Raw genomic sequence first — 13,745 nt, 5'->3', positions numbered from 1 at the left:
GAGGGCAGTGTCACTGGCCCTCATATGTGGGATCCGAACCGGGGCCCTCTGGCATCCCAAGCCAGTTCTTAACCATCACGCCACTCGGCCGCGGCCCTCAGAGTTCAAACTCTTGAGCGAGCTCTTAAACGACTGAGCCAGTCGGCCGGCCTGTTTCTATTTTAATAAGTAAAGTTATAATGTAGTGAAGTTTTACAATGGGTAACTGAGCATATTTTAAGTTATTGCATTTCTGTGTATCTATTTATCCTCAGTTAAGTTAGTGGTTCCCAACCCTGAGTAATCATCAAAATCATCTGGTAAATTTTAAAAAGTAAAATTAAATCTTCAGTTCCTTCCCTAGATATATTAACTAAGAATTTCCAGAGGTGGGTTGTGGGAATTTACAGAACTTTTGTTCTCCAGGAGATCCTGATAATGATATGTCAGGTTGAGTGAGACATCAGATCATTATATAGAGTTTTTTGTTTTTTTTAATTAAAAAAATGTTTAAAGAATTCATTTTTTTAAAAGTTTAAAAAGATAGAGATATAATTTTGAAAGTAGCTGGAGGTAAGTGGAGATAATAAACATTAATACTAAACCTAAGTATTTATTTTTCTAAGGAAAAATGAAAGTTGCTCCTCTATTTCTTACCAGAAAGGCTCATAAAACAGCTGACCCTATCCTTGGTTTTGATGAAAGCAGGTCAGTCCAATACAAACTTTTAAATGCCAAAATGCTTTATGGAATATATTTTGTATTTATTCATTTCCTTTGATGAGAAAGCATGTAAATTATCATTTGAAACCTTAATAAGTTCATTTTATTTATTTGTTTATTTAATAAGTTTATTTTAAAAGATGACAATATTGATAATGCTGCAACTGAATTTGAAGATTCTTGATCCTTTTCAAACATTTTGTGGCCATCTCTAGACAAATAATGTAAACAGACAAACCACAAATATCAAAAAGCTGATCATGAATTTATTCAATAAATATTTAAATACCTACTGTGTACTAGCTACTGTTTTTGGTACTTCAAGTCATTCTTTTCTATATATACTTATTTTTATTTAATTTCTTAGCACTGATAGACTTGTTTTCATGATAAGCAAAAAAGAATTTGACCAGCTAACATCTTAGCTGATAAAATCTTTTCAAATTACATTCAAGGTAGTTTATAGATAGTTAATTTTTTTTTATGTGTTATAAACTTAGCTTTCCTTTTTTCACATCATGTTTTTAAAAGTCAAGATACATCTGAAAGATCTCAGGATTGTGATGTGCAACTTAAAGCAAAGCGTGACTTTCTAATGAGTGGTCTGCCAGATTTGTTGAAACGACAAATTGCAAAGAAAGCTACTGCGTTAGACATGTACAATGCAGTGAGCGCCAGTTTCCAGAAAGTTGTTCATGTGCAACAAAAAGATGATGGTAAGCTTGTTAATTATTACTGAATATTTACTTTTAAAATGTTAGAAGCGGTCAAATATATGCTGATGGAAGGAGACTAGACTTTGGGTGATGAGCACACAATGCAGTATACAAGATGATGTATTATAATATTATACACTTGCCCCTTGTATAATCGTACTAACCAATGCCACCCCTAATAAATATAATTACTAAATAAATAAAATGTTAGGCATAATATGAAACTATGTAAGTTGGTTTAAGATGAGGCTAAGTTTTAAGTATAATTTTTATGGCAATTTTAGTGGGATTTTAAAGTCTCTTCTGAGCCTTGGACTCACTTTACTGAGGATGGGGGGTGGGGACAAAAAAGCCAGAAGCATCCTCAGGCTTAACCCCTCATTCCAGGGGACAGTAGGCATGTGTGTGGGGCCTTCAGTGAATGTTGTTTTTCATAGAGGTACTGTGTTCTAAAAGGAAGCAATTCCCTTCGGAAAGTCTATCTTATGTGTGTGAACGGATCATCTTGAAGCATTTCTCCCAGGAGCTCCAGCCCTGTCCTTGTCCAGGCTACGGTTGAACATGCAGGGGAAATCTGTTTGCCTCCTTTTCCAAAACAGCTTCTGCTGTTTAGTACCACACCTATCTTTTGGAATATTTTTTGGAATAGGTAACAAGTAGCAGTGTTTCATCGCTTAGTTCACCCTTTTCTCACATGCACCATGCACAAGAGTGAGTTGTTTGCACAAACCTCTTACACGGTGGTATTAGTTCGATCACAGCCTAATTCTATTTGGATTCTAATGCTGTAGCAACCACAATCTTCCTTTACTTACATGGTTTTTAATTGCCAGTAATGTATAAAGCCTTCTGTCTTTACTTTGTTGTTGTTTCTACCTAGAATTATTTTTATCAGCACAAAAACAGTTATATTGTCCTAAACTGACTTTGTGGTTTGGTTTAGTGCACTCCTTCTGTCATGAAATGTACTCTGTGTTCTGTTCTCTTTCTTTTCCTTCTGTGTTTCTGACCTTGACACTTTCTGAGCTTTGTTCAGCCTCTCATTTGTATGGGGAACTTGTCAGCCAGTCTTTGTAATAATATGCTGCTTTTCTCTTTTTTGCAGCTCTTCCACTGGGCATTCAGTTGATGAAGACTGTCTTGTTATTTTTTACTAGTTCAGCTTTATACAGCATTTTCTAATAGTATGTTCAACTATAGAAATTAGTTATGCTTTTCTTCCCTGATTTTGATGAACCCATTTTCACAGGAGTGCTGTAAAACTTAGCATATCTCTTTGTAGATGAACAGATGAAGCAAGTGCAGAAAGAACCTCTCTCTTAGAACCTTAAGAGTTAGTGAATGAACACTTACTATTTCTGGCATTCTGCTGAGCACTTCATATGCAAATCTAGTTTGAGCACCATAACAACTCTAGGAGGTTGAATATTATAATTGTCACCCCCACTTTATAGATGAAGAAACTAAGTAGACTCACGCTCACCTAGCTAGTAAGTGGCAGAGTCTGGATTTGAATCCAGGTCCGACTTCAAAGTTTAAACTTTAAACCAGGATGCTGACTGACCCTGAAATGTTTGCCCTGAGTAACCAAGTTGAGTTAAAAAGAAAAGAAAATTTGCTAATATTTGCTTATTTTTAACAATTGGGAGGGAAGACTAGGTAATGTTTATTAATTGCATTGTTGTAGGTGAGGATTTTGTTCCCTGTGTACTCATCTGAGTTTTGGTACTTTTCCGTTAACTATGTAGTTGTTGTTAGGTCTTTTTATGTTTATATACTTGCCATTTGGTAAATTGATAGTATGTGAATGAAGATAATGAAAACAATTCTTCTGTTTTTCTTTAGGATGCCATTTGTGGCATTTGAAACCACCCACATGTTCTCTCTTAAGTAAACTTAAAGAACTGAGTACTAAAGTAATAGATCTCTCAAAATGTGTTATTGCTCTTGGTGAATTTTCAACATTGAATTCAAATTTGAAAAGTAATAATTCTGCTGTTGTGGTAAGTATTAGAGTGCTCATCTATTGTAGGGTGTTTCCTTCAAATCTTTCAGAGGAAAAAAAATTGCCTATCTACTATGGTAGCCTAAAGTTCATTTTTTTCCTAGAGTCTAATTTAAAAAAATAAATCCCAGTTGAAATACAATTTTCTTTTAAATAATCCTAGAGCTATAAAAATGTTTTAAGAGTTAATGATAGCCAGTTTCAAAAGAAGATTACCTTTATATACTTTATAAGTCAGCATTATAACCTAATAAATATGTAAACTACAGTTAGGTGAAACAGAATAGTAGAAGTATGCACTAAGTCCTTTCAAAAGCTATTGCCGTCAGAGTTGTGTTTGGTGACATAGAAATCAAGGTTACATTTAGTGACTAATGCTAATCCTACCCTGATATTGACTTATTATAGACAGAAAGTAGTTGGCAGTGTTGTGGGTCTGTTATTGAGCATTTTATTCTTTACTTCAGTTTAGGGGGAGAAGGAAAGATTTTACAGAAGAAGTAAGAAATCTTTTGCTAGAGGAAATTAGATGGTCAAATCCTGAATTTTCTTGGAGGAAATATTTTCCTTTGCTTCTAAAAAAACAAACAGAGCACCAGGTACCCTCTGAATGTCGTCGTAAACCAGGTTAGTGGTAATTATTATCATTAACATTTCACTTTTGAAGACATGAAGACTTAGTCACTGACCCTTGGAAGTGGTTGCCTCGAAGAGAGATTGCTAATGGTTTTGTTCAACTGAAGTAAAGCATCTTGTGCAATGTAGTGTTATCCCCTGCCAGCTTCCAGAGATGCCAACCCAAAGACAGCTTCAATTATGTTAAAATATTAATAATTCACTTAAGGAAAGCCTTAGATGAGGTAATTTGAAATTACATAGCTCATACAAAGGCAATCTTTTTTTTTTTTTAAGATTTTTATTGGGGAATTGGGGGAATGGGAACAGACAAGTTGCTGTCATTTTGTTCTTCAGTCTAGTTGTGGAGGACGTTGCTTCACTGGCCCAAGTTGGCACCATCATTGCGCTCTTCCCGGGTGAGGCAGATCAGTCGCGGGCTTCTGGACGGCCGCTCACTGTGGCTGCTGGCCGCTCACACTGGCTGCCGGCGACTCATGACAGCCCAGCTCCAGGTTGAACTGTTGTTCAGCATCTCAGCTGTGGAGGGCAGTGTCACTGGCCCTCATATGTGGGATCCGAACCGGGGCCCTCTGGTGCCCAAGCCAGCTCTTAACCATCGCGCCACTCGGCCGGCCCAAAGGCAATCTTAATAACAAAATATTCAGCCTGCTTTCAGTATGAAAATCATTTGATTCTTGTGTTTCATTTTATAGTAACAAGACTATTGGATATTTTGAAGTGATATGAAGATTATTGGATATTAAAATTTTTTTGTTGATTAGTAAGCACATGCATTTCTCTTGTTCCCCAAATAGAAAGTGCACAGCTAGAGCCTGATGTCAAGCAAAAAGAAACCAAAAGGAAACGAGTGGAAACCAAAAATCATAAGTCAAAAAGAAAGAAACTAAATGAGTTTTCAGAAAGTCCAAAAAAGATAAGTGGCCAACCAAAAGAACTTGACAAAAGAGACAATTCCACTGGGATAAAACTAGAGTCTTCCAAAGGTCTATATTCTAAAACATCCAGGAAGAAACAGACCGCTTTAAGTGTAACATGTAAAGAGGAAACAGAAGCAGTGGAAGATTCTGGTATTCTGATAATAGACGATAACAAAGAATCTACATCAGAAATATCTTCTGTTTCTGGTAAACTCAATTTTCTCCCTCTGGTTCTAGAACTTTTTTGTTTTTGTAACCTCTCACTTCCCCTCTCTTTTAATATATGCTCATTGCAACATTCAGACATATGTGTATGAAATAGAATGGAAGCCTTACTGATTAGTCTTACAGGTCACATTTAACAGATTGGTGTTTGGTCTTTGATTTTTCTGTGCTTCCATAAACACATATACTTTTTAAAAAACATGGGATAACACTATACATATTATTTTACACCTGTTTCTCATATCTTTGACATGTTCCCACTCAGGTTATCTAGCTTTTCCAAAGTATCCTATTGAATTAATTATTCTGTTTTATAGTGCTAGAGTATGTTTTGATACTCATACAGCAAGTATCCCATCATTTAAAAAAAAATTATTGTGCACCTGCTCTACTAAAAAAAACTACCGCCGTTGTTCCCATTGGAGTTTCGATTTTGCATTAGTTTATTGATTAATTTGGAGCAAGTTGACGTCTTTTTAACATTCATTATTCTCAATTGAGAGTATAAACACATCTCTCCATCTACCCAGAATGACTTAGTGGGACATTTTAACATTTCTTTCCAGTGGTCAAAACAGGCTCCACTAAAATTATGCTGTCTTTGTTCTTTAGATATTTTTTATGGTACAAATTATTTTTCATATTTCATGTTTCTTGAGTGGTTATTAAAAAGTTAAATGTGTACTTTTAAACCTTACCAACATGAGACTATGATGGTTAGTTTTTAAGGGGAAATTTGATGTGAAGAATTTTAAATGTAATACTATGTTTTGAAATTGACTTTTTGTAAATATATATATTTGTACATACAGTTATTACATGAAACAATGTCTAAGAAAATACGCTTATGTCAAGGAACAAATACTTTAACGTATATTTTTTGCTTTAGATTCTGGAACTGAAGACATGCTTTGGACAGAAAAGTATCAACCTCAGAACTCCAGTGAACTTGTAGGCAATGAGCTAGCTATAAAAAAATTATATAGGTTGGTAAAATTTGTAAAGAAAATGAGAAACAGTTTATGACTCTAGTTTTTTATTTATTTTATTTTATTATAAAATCTATACATATAATTATAAAGTAATACATTACCTGGTAAAATCTTTAAAAAATTACAAAAAAGAATTTTAAGTGAAAAGTAAGTATCCTTGATTCACCATGCTGTCTCCCTAGGGTACTGGTTTGCAAACTTTTTGGCCATAGGTCTGGGATTGGCAGGTAAAATACAGGGCTCCCAGTTGAATTGGAATTTCAGATAAGCAGTGAATAATTTTTTAATGTGAGTATATCCTATGCAACATCCATGTTTATGTGAAATTTGAATTTGGCTGGGTGTCCTGTATTTTTAGTTCCTAGTTCTGGCACTCCTACTCAGGACTCCTTTACACTCTTAAAAATTATAATTTAGACCCCCAAGTACTTTTATTTATATGGGTTATACCCATGGACATTTGTGTATTAGGAGTTGAAAGAGACATTTAAAACCTAAGATGTCAATCACACGTTCATTGGCTGTTAGGTGATGTCATCATACGCCCTGCAGCGTCTGAACAGTATCCCAGTTAGAGAATGAGAGTGGAAAAGGCATACAACTGGCTTGGCATTGTTGGGAAACAGTTTTGACCCTGAGGACCCCATGAAAGGGTCCTGGGACCTCCCTGAACCACATTTGAGACATGCTCATGATGAAAAGCGATCCCCCTCTATTAATGTCTAGTCAGCACAGGCCTCACCAGGAAAAGGAGGCTCTCCTAAGCTTCACTTGGTAGAGTGGTGGTGGCATACCTGTCTTCACCATCCTGGGTTTTTTGGACTCGATATCCTTGGAGAGATCTTGATAAATGTGTTGGGGAGTGCAGGGAAAGTAAGTATTCTTCTCTTTTCCCGAGAGGTAAATCTACTATCAAAGGTTTCTTGTAAAAAATTATGCATTTATTAGTTCCTTCCTAGCAAATGGGATCATATTACTTACTAATTCAGGTCCATAATCCTTTGTCTACAATTCCCACATCCAAAAAGTTCTGAAAACTGAAAGTTTATTAACTCTGTTACATAAAGTTTACTGTGGTTTTTATTGATCCCATTTTGTACTTCATACATTTTTTTTTTTAAAGATTTTATTGGAGAACTGGGGGAGGGGAACAGCATTGGGGAACCGGGAAAGGGGAACAAACAAGTTGTTGTCCTTTTGTTCTTCAGTCTAATTGTGGAGGACGTCGCTTCCCTGGCCCATGTTGGTATTATCATTGCGCTGTTCCCGGGTGAGGCAGATCAGTTGCAGGCCACTGGACGGCCACTCAGCTCACGGTGACTCTTGGCAGCTCACGCTGGCTGCCAGCCGCTCATGCCGGCTGCCGGCCACTCACGGTAGCTTTACCGCAGCCCATTGCAGCAGGGGCTGCAGCCTACGCCATCACTGGCAATTCACGGCAGCCCAGCTCTAGGTCAAGCTGTTGTTCACCATCTTAGCTGTAGAGGGCACAGCGTCACTGGCTCTCATGTGGGATCCGAACTGGGGCCCTGCTGCTCAGAGCTGGTGTCCCAAGCCAATTTTCTTTTTTTATAAACTTTTAAGGTTTTTTTTGTTTTTTTTTTAAAGATTTTTATTGGGTGATTGGGGGAAGGGGAACGGACAAGTTGCTGTCCTTTGTTCTTCAGTCTAGTTGTGGAGGACGTTACTTCACTGGCTCAAGTTGGCACCATCATTGCGCTCTTCCCGGGCGAGGCAGATCGGTTGTTGGCTTCTGGATGGCCGCTCACAGCGGCTGCTGGCCGCTCACGCTGGCTGCTTGCTGCGCACAGTAGCCCATGGCAACCCACTGCAGCAGGGGCTGCAGCCTACGCCTTTGCCAGCGACTCACGGCAGCCCAGCTCCGGGTTGAGCTGTTGTTCAGCATCTTAGCTGTAGAGGGCAGTGTCACTGGCCCTCATATGTGGGATCCGAACCGGGGCCCTCTGGCGTCCCAAGCCAGCTCTTAACCAACGCGCCACTCGGCTGGCCCACTTCATACATTTTTTAAAAATTATTTATTATTTATTTGTTTTTTAGGCAGCTCAACAGCAGCTCAGCTCAAACCGCTGTTGCTCAGAGCTCACATTCTTGTGCAAGCTCTTAACCAACTGAGCCACTTGGCTGGCCCCACTTCATACACTTAAAAAAAAAAAAGAAATATTAAATGATTATGGATGTACTTCCACAGACCCTTTTAGGGGCATTATCTAACATGTGGTATATGTACCAAATTATCTTTCTAATATCTGAAAAACTCTGAATTCTAAAGCTCACCTGGCCCAAAGGATTTCTTATAAGGAATTGCATCCCATAATAAGAATTAACACCTTGAGCTTGACACTGTTCTAAGTATTTGCATTGTTCTTAGTTCATTTAATCATTAGAACAATATGAGGGTAAATATGCTGTCCTTACCTCAGATGAGGAATGAGGCCTAGAGAGATTGAGAGGTTGAGTATTTGTCTAAGGTCACACAGCTAGGAAGTAGTGGAGCTGGAATTTAAATCAGATAGTCAGTCTAGCTCCAGACTAGAACTTAATCTTTCTTATACTTAGCATTGTATATTAGACATCTTTCATGTTATCACACAACCCACCTTAGGTCTTTTTAGTTGCTGTGTACTGGTTTCTGATATGAGTACTGTAATGTATCTTTTCCCCTACTGATGTACTTTTAGGGTTTTCCTTTTAGAGGCTAATATAAACGATGTTGTAGTGAATATGGTTGCATATATACTCTTGTGTATTTAGGCAAAAGTTACTTCATTTTAAAATATTCACACTCATATAAAAATATTTTACTATTAGTTGATTCATAAGTGCTATGGAGTATTTAAAAACTAACAATATGCCATAACATCCCCATCCCCCAAATTATCTCAAGATATAGCCTAAAAGATATCTATATTCTGTGAATTACTTTGATTAACATACATTTTCTTATGACAGTTGGTTGAAAGACTGGAAAAAGAGAGCTGAGTTGGAAGAAAGACAAAATTTGAAGGGAAAAAGAGATGAGAAACAGGAAGGTATTTTGAGTCATTTTTTTACATTTCTCTGAAATTTTTTAGAGTTAGATTAGCTAAAAACTTTTATTAAATTTCTTAAGGTATTTTAGATTTGGTTTTCTAGTTTTTGTCCATTAAATTTCCGGCATTTATTGGTAAGAAGTTTGTGGGATTTGATCATTGGGTTTGGTGAGGTAGACTTGCTGTCTAAGCAATTATCATTTTATGTGCACTTGAATAATTTTTTCAGATCTGTCGGATAGAATAGACTTTAAAGGCAGTTCAGATGAAGAGGAGACTCGCCTTTGCAATACTGTTCTTATAACAGGGCCTACGGGAGTGGGGAAAACCGCTGCTGTGTATGCTTGTGCTCAGGAGCTTGGATTTAAGGTTCGTAACAGCTACAATGGAGCAGTATGAATGTAGTAATTCCCCTTGAATTAAAAGAAAACATAAACCAATATGCCTTTTTTCATATATTCTTTCAGATATTTGAAGTGAATGCCTCTTCTCAGCGGAGTGGAAGGCAAATTTTGTCCCAACTGAAGGAAGCTACTCAGTCCCATCAAGTAGACAAGCAAGGTGTAAACTCACAAAAGCCTTGTTTTTTTAATAGCTACAACATAGGCAAGTCACCAAGTAAGTTAATTATTTTCTTTGGTCATACCTTCTGAAAAAATCAAATCTAAGAAAGAAAATTTTAAATTGGCATTTTGATACTCATTTTTAATCTTTTTCTACATATACACATGCCTTTAAATTTTTTCCTGGACTGTTTTCAAAACACATCTCTAGAACATCATATAATTTTACCTATATGTACTTTAATAGGTATCTCTAACTGATAAGGACTTTTTAAAAAACATAACCACAATTTCGTAATCAGACCTAATAAAATTAACAGTATACCGTAATTTGATCTAATACACAGTTTAATTTCAGTTTTCTGTTGTTTCAAATGGTTTGTTCAAATCAGAATCCAAACAAGGCCCACATCTTACATTTGATTAATGTCTCCTAAGTTTTTTTTAATCTAACAATTTCCTCACCTGTTCTTTTCATATCATTTAGTTGAAATACATGGGTCATTTGTCATATAATTTCTCACCTTCTGGATTTGGCTGATTGTATCTTCATGGTATTAGTTAACACATTCCTCTTCCTTATGTGTCTTGTAAAATGGCGGTTCGATCTGTGGCCTGATCATTATAGACTCACGTTCCGTTTTGGGGCTAGCATACATATGTAAGCATGGCTGTGTACTTCCTGTAGCATCATATCAGGAGATACATAACGACTGGTCATCACACTTTTAGTGATATTAAAATTGATTTATGAGTTTAATTGTTTTCACTCGAATCCATCCATTGTCAAGTTCTTTCATCATTCTCTTATTTAATGGTATTTTGGAGCCATGAATGATCTTTGTTTAGTAGACTCATTTCATTAGAGGTTAAAAAATGGTGATTTTGTAATTCACTCAACCTTTCTTAATTTACTAGAATTCTAAGAAGTACTCTTTCTCTTCAACTATTTGGATACTTTGAAATACAGTTTGTACAGGAAAAGCATGAGAAATGCTTCATTCTTTCCTTTAACTTACCAGTTCTTAGAGTAATGCTGCCCTAGTAGTCTCTTTGAAGTTAACCAGTGAGTTTTTGTATAGTTTTTATTTTTCTAGTATTATTATGAACTCATGGATTTGTATTTATTTAATGTGTATCAATCCTTTGTGTTCCTTATACTTTGTTGCTTTTAAGATTTTTCTCTTTATCACTAGTTTTAAGCACTTATGATTATAATATACATTGGTGTAGTTTTCTTCATATTTCATGTGCTTGGGGGTTTGTTGGGTATTTAGTATGTATGGGCTTATAGTTAAGAAATTTGGGGAAATTCTAACCATTGTTTTTTTTCTTTTTTATTAAGATATATTTGGCATATAACATTGTGTAAATTTAAGGTGTATAACATGTTAATTCGATACTTTTATATTTTGTAATGTTTGCCATTGTATCGATCATTAGCACCCCTATCATATTACATAATTATTTCCTTTTAGTGATTGGATTAATCAATCATAGTCACTTAGGAAGTCTGATGACTTTAACACAGTATCATTGTCTATGTTCACTATACTAGCATTAAATCTCTAGGATTTATTTATTACTCATCTCAAATTTGTACCCTTAAACATCTGTCCTATCCCCCCCCCACCACCACCACTGTCCCCTGGTAACCACCATTTTACTCTCTGCTTTTATGAGTTTGGCTTTTTAAGATTCCACATATAAGTGATATCGTACAGTACTTGTCTTTCTCTGTGTAACTTATCTCACTTAGCCTAATGTGCTCAAGGTCCATCCACATTGTCATAAATGGCAGGATGTACTACTTTCTCATGGCTGAATAGTATTCCATTGGAGATATACTGGGGATGCCAAAAAAATGTATAGAAGTAGACACTTTGGTCCACGTTGCTCAAGCAGTAGTTAGTTCGCCATATTCAGAAGTGTGTGCACGCTGATGGTGACCGCTTTGAGCACCTCTTGTAATTGCAGAAGTCACACGTGACTTGTGTTCATGTTTTGTTATTGGTATATATTATTACAATTTTAATAGTTTTTTTCCTTTCTTAAAATGTGTATACATTTTTTTGGCACCCTCTGTATATATCTCCTTTATCCATTTATCTATTATGGGCAATTAGGTTGTTTCCATATCTTGGCTATTGTGAATAATGCTGCAGTAAATATGAGAATGCATTAATCTCTTCGATATCCTGTTTTTGTTTCCTTTGGATATACACCCAACAGTGGAATTGCTGGATCTTATCGTAGATTGATTTTTAATTTTTTGAGAAACCTTCATATTGTTTTCCATAGTGGCTGAACTAACAGTGTACAAACTTTCCCTTTTCCCACATCCTCGCCAACAGTTACCTTTTCAAATATTTTTTTATGTCCCCCTCTCCTCCTTTGGCAATTCCAGTTATATATATTTTAGATCACTTGAAGTTTTCTCACAACTCACTTGTTATTTGTTCAGTTTTTCAGTCTTTTGTCTCTCAGTGTTTCATTTTGGATAGTTTCTATTATTATTTACTCAAGTTCACAAACCTTATCTTTGCAGTATATAGTATGCTGCTAGTGCCATCCAGTGTATTTTTCATTTCATACATTGTAGATTTCGTTTCTAGAATCTTGATTTAGGTCCTTTTTATATCTTCTGTATTACTATGCCCAATCTTTCCTACCAGCTTTAGAACATATGAAATACAGTTATAACTTTTATTGTTTTGATCTAATTCTATCATCTGTGGCATTTCTGAGTTGGTTTCAAATTGATTTATTTCCCCAACCCCGACCCCCACCGCCACGCCATTATGGATTGTATTTTCCTGCTTTTTTGTATGCCTGATCATTTTAATTGGATGTCAGACTTTGTGTAGTTTATCTTGTTGGATGCTGGATATTTCTGCATTCCTGTAACTATTCTTGAATTTTATTCTGGGATGCAGTTAAACTACATAGAAACAGTTTGATTTTTTCAGGTCTTTTATGTTATATTAGGTGAGAACACAGGAGCATTCAGCCTAGAGCTAATTTAACCCCATTACTTAGGCAAAATCCTTCTGAGTACTCTATTCAGTGCCCCATTAATTAAGAAGTTTGCTCTTCTGTCTAGTGGGAAGAGTAACTATTCACAGCTCTCTGTGAGCCTCGGGTCATTTCCTCCAGCTCTCTGTGTCACTCTCTTCTTTTTGGTATTCTGCCATATGAACTCTGTCTCCCTTGGCCTCCTAGGACTCCAAGTTCAGCCTCCGCAACTCAGGAAAACCGCTCCTCACTGTGGCCTGGAAATTCTCTCAAGGCAGTAAGCTAGGCAATCTCTAGGGTTCACCTTGTTTGTTTCTTATTTCTCAGGTATCACTATCCTTTGCTGCATGATATTCAAAGTCTTGAAAAGCATTGTTTCACATATTATGTTCAGTTTTTTGTTATTTCAGATGGGTGGGGAAATCCAATCTGTATGTTGGCCAGGAACAGAAACCATCTGTTTTTCTTTTCATGCTCATGTTGTCGCATGTATGGCTAGCAGGAAACCTTTTTAATTGGCTTGTGTCCTTTTGACAACCCCAGTAAGGTTAGATATTTTCCTTGCTTTCGGGCTTGTTAAGATGTCCCAGACTTAGAATTAGCTATTTCTCCAAGGAACTGATTCTTTTGGTGGAAAATATTTTTAAGATAATATATTCATACAATTTAACCAAGTTCTTATGAATATCTTAAAGTGGCAATTGGCATGTATTTTCTAAAACCAATCTTTGGACTGATGCCAGTCCATGATCAAGCAATCCTTGGTTCATGACAAAAGTAGAAAAATAAGGACAAACTCGTGAGTTTTTTAATAAATTGAAATCTGTTCAATATAAAGAAATATTTTTTATTTTATTTTATTTTTTAGAGATTTTATTGGGGACTTGGGGGAGGGGAACAGCGTTGGGGAATCAGGGAAGG

At 36.2% G+C, this 13,745-nt stretch overlaps 1 protein-coding gene across 1 annotated transcript in view; it reads left to right on the top strand.

Annotated features, from left to right (window-relative positions):
• Positions 1–13,745, top strand: part of ATAD5 (ATPase family AAA domain containing 5) — a 51,751-nt gene that overhangs the window by 13,921 nt on the left and 24,085 nt on the right. Inside the window, exons 6-16 of the mRNA XM_019646970.1 lie at positions 606–687; positions 1,234–1,418; positions 3,264–3,421; positions 3,891–4,050; positions 4,857–5,186; positions 6,094–6,190; positions 9,167–9,246; positions 9,476–9,615; positions 9,714–9,864; positions 13,032–13,101; positions 13,235–13,313. Coding sequence (XP_019502515.1) covers positions 606–687; positions 1,234–1,418; positions 3,264–3,421; positions 3,891–4,050; positions 4,857–5,186; positions 6,094–6,190; positions 9,167–9,246; positions 9,476–9,615; positions 9,714–9,864; positions 13,032–13,101; positions 13,235–13,313 — 1,532 coding nt within the window. The remainder of the gene's footprint in view (positions 1–605; positions 688–1,233; positions 1,419–3,263; positions 3,422–3,890; positions 4,051–4,856; positions 5,187–6,093; positions 6,191–9,166; positions 9,247–9,475; positions 9,616–9,713; positions 9,865–13,031; positions 13,102–13,234; positions 13,314–13,745) is intronic.

This window comes from Hipposideros armiger, unplaced genomic scaffold, assembly GCF_001890085.2.
Source record: "Hipposideros armiger isolate ML-2016 unplaced genomic scaffold, ASM189008v1 scaffold_108, whole genome shotgun sequence".
Lineage (NCBI taxonomy): Eukaryota > Metazoa > Chordata > Mammalia > Chiroptera > Hipposideridae > Hipposideros > Hipposideros armiger.
The sequence above is the reverse complement of the archived record's forward strand: the minus strand, read 5'-3'. Positions and strand labels throughout refer to the sequence as shown.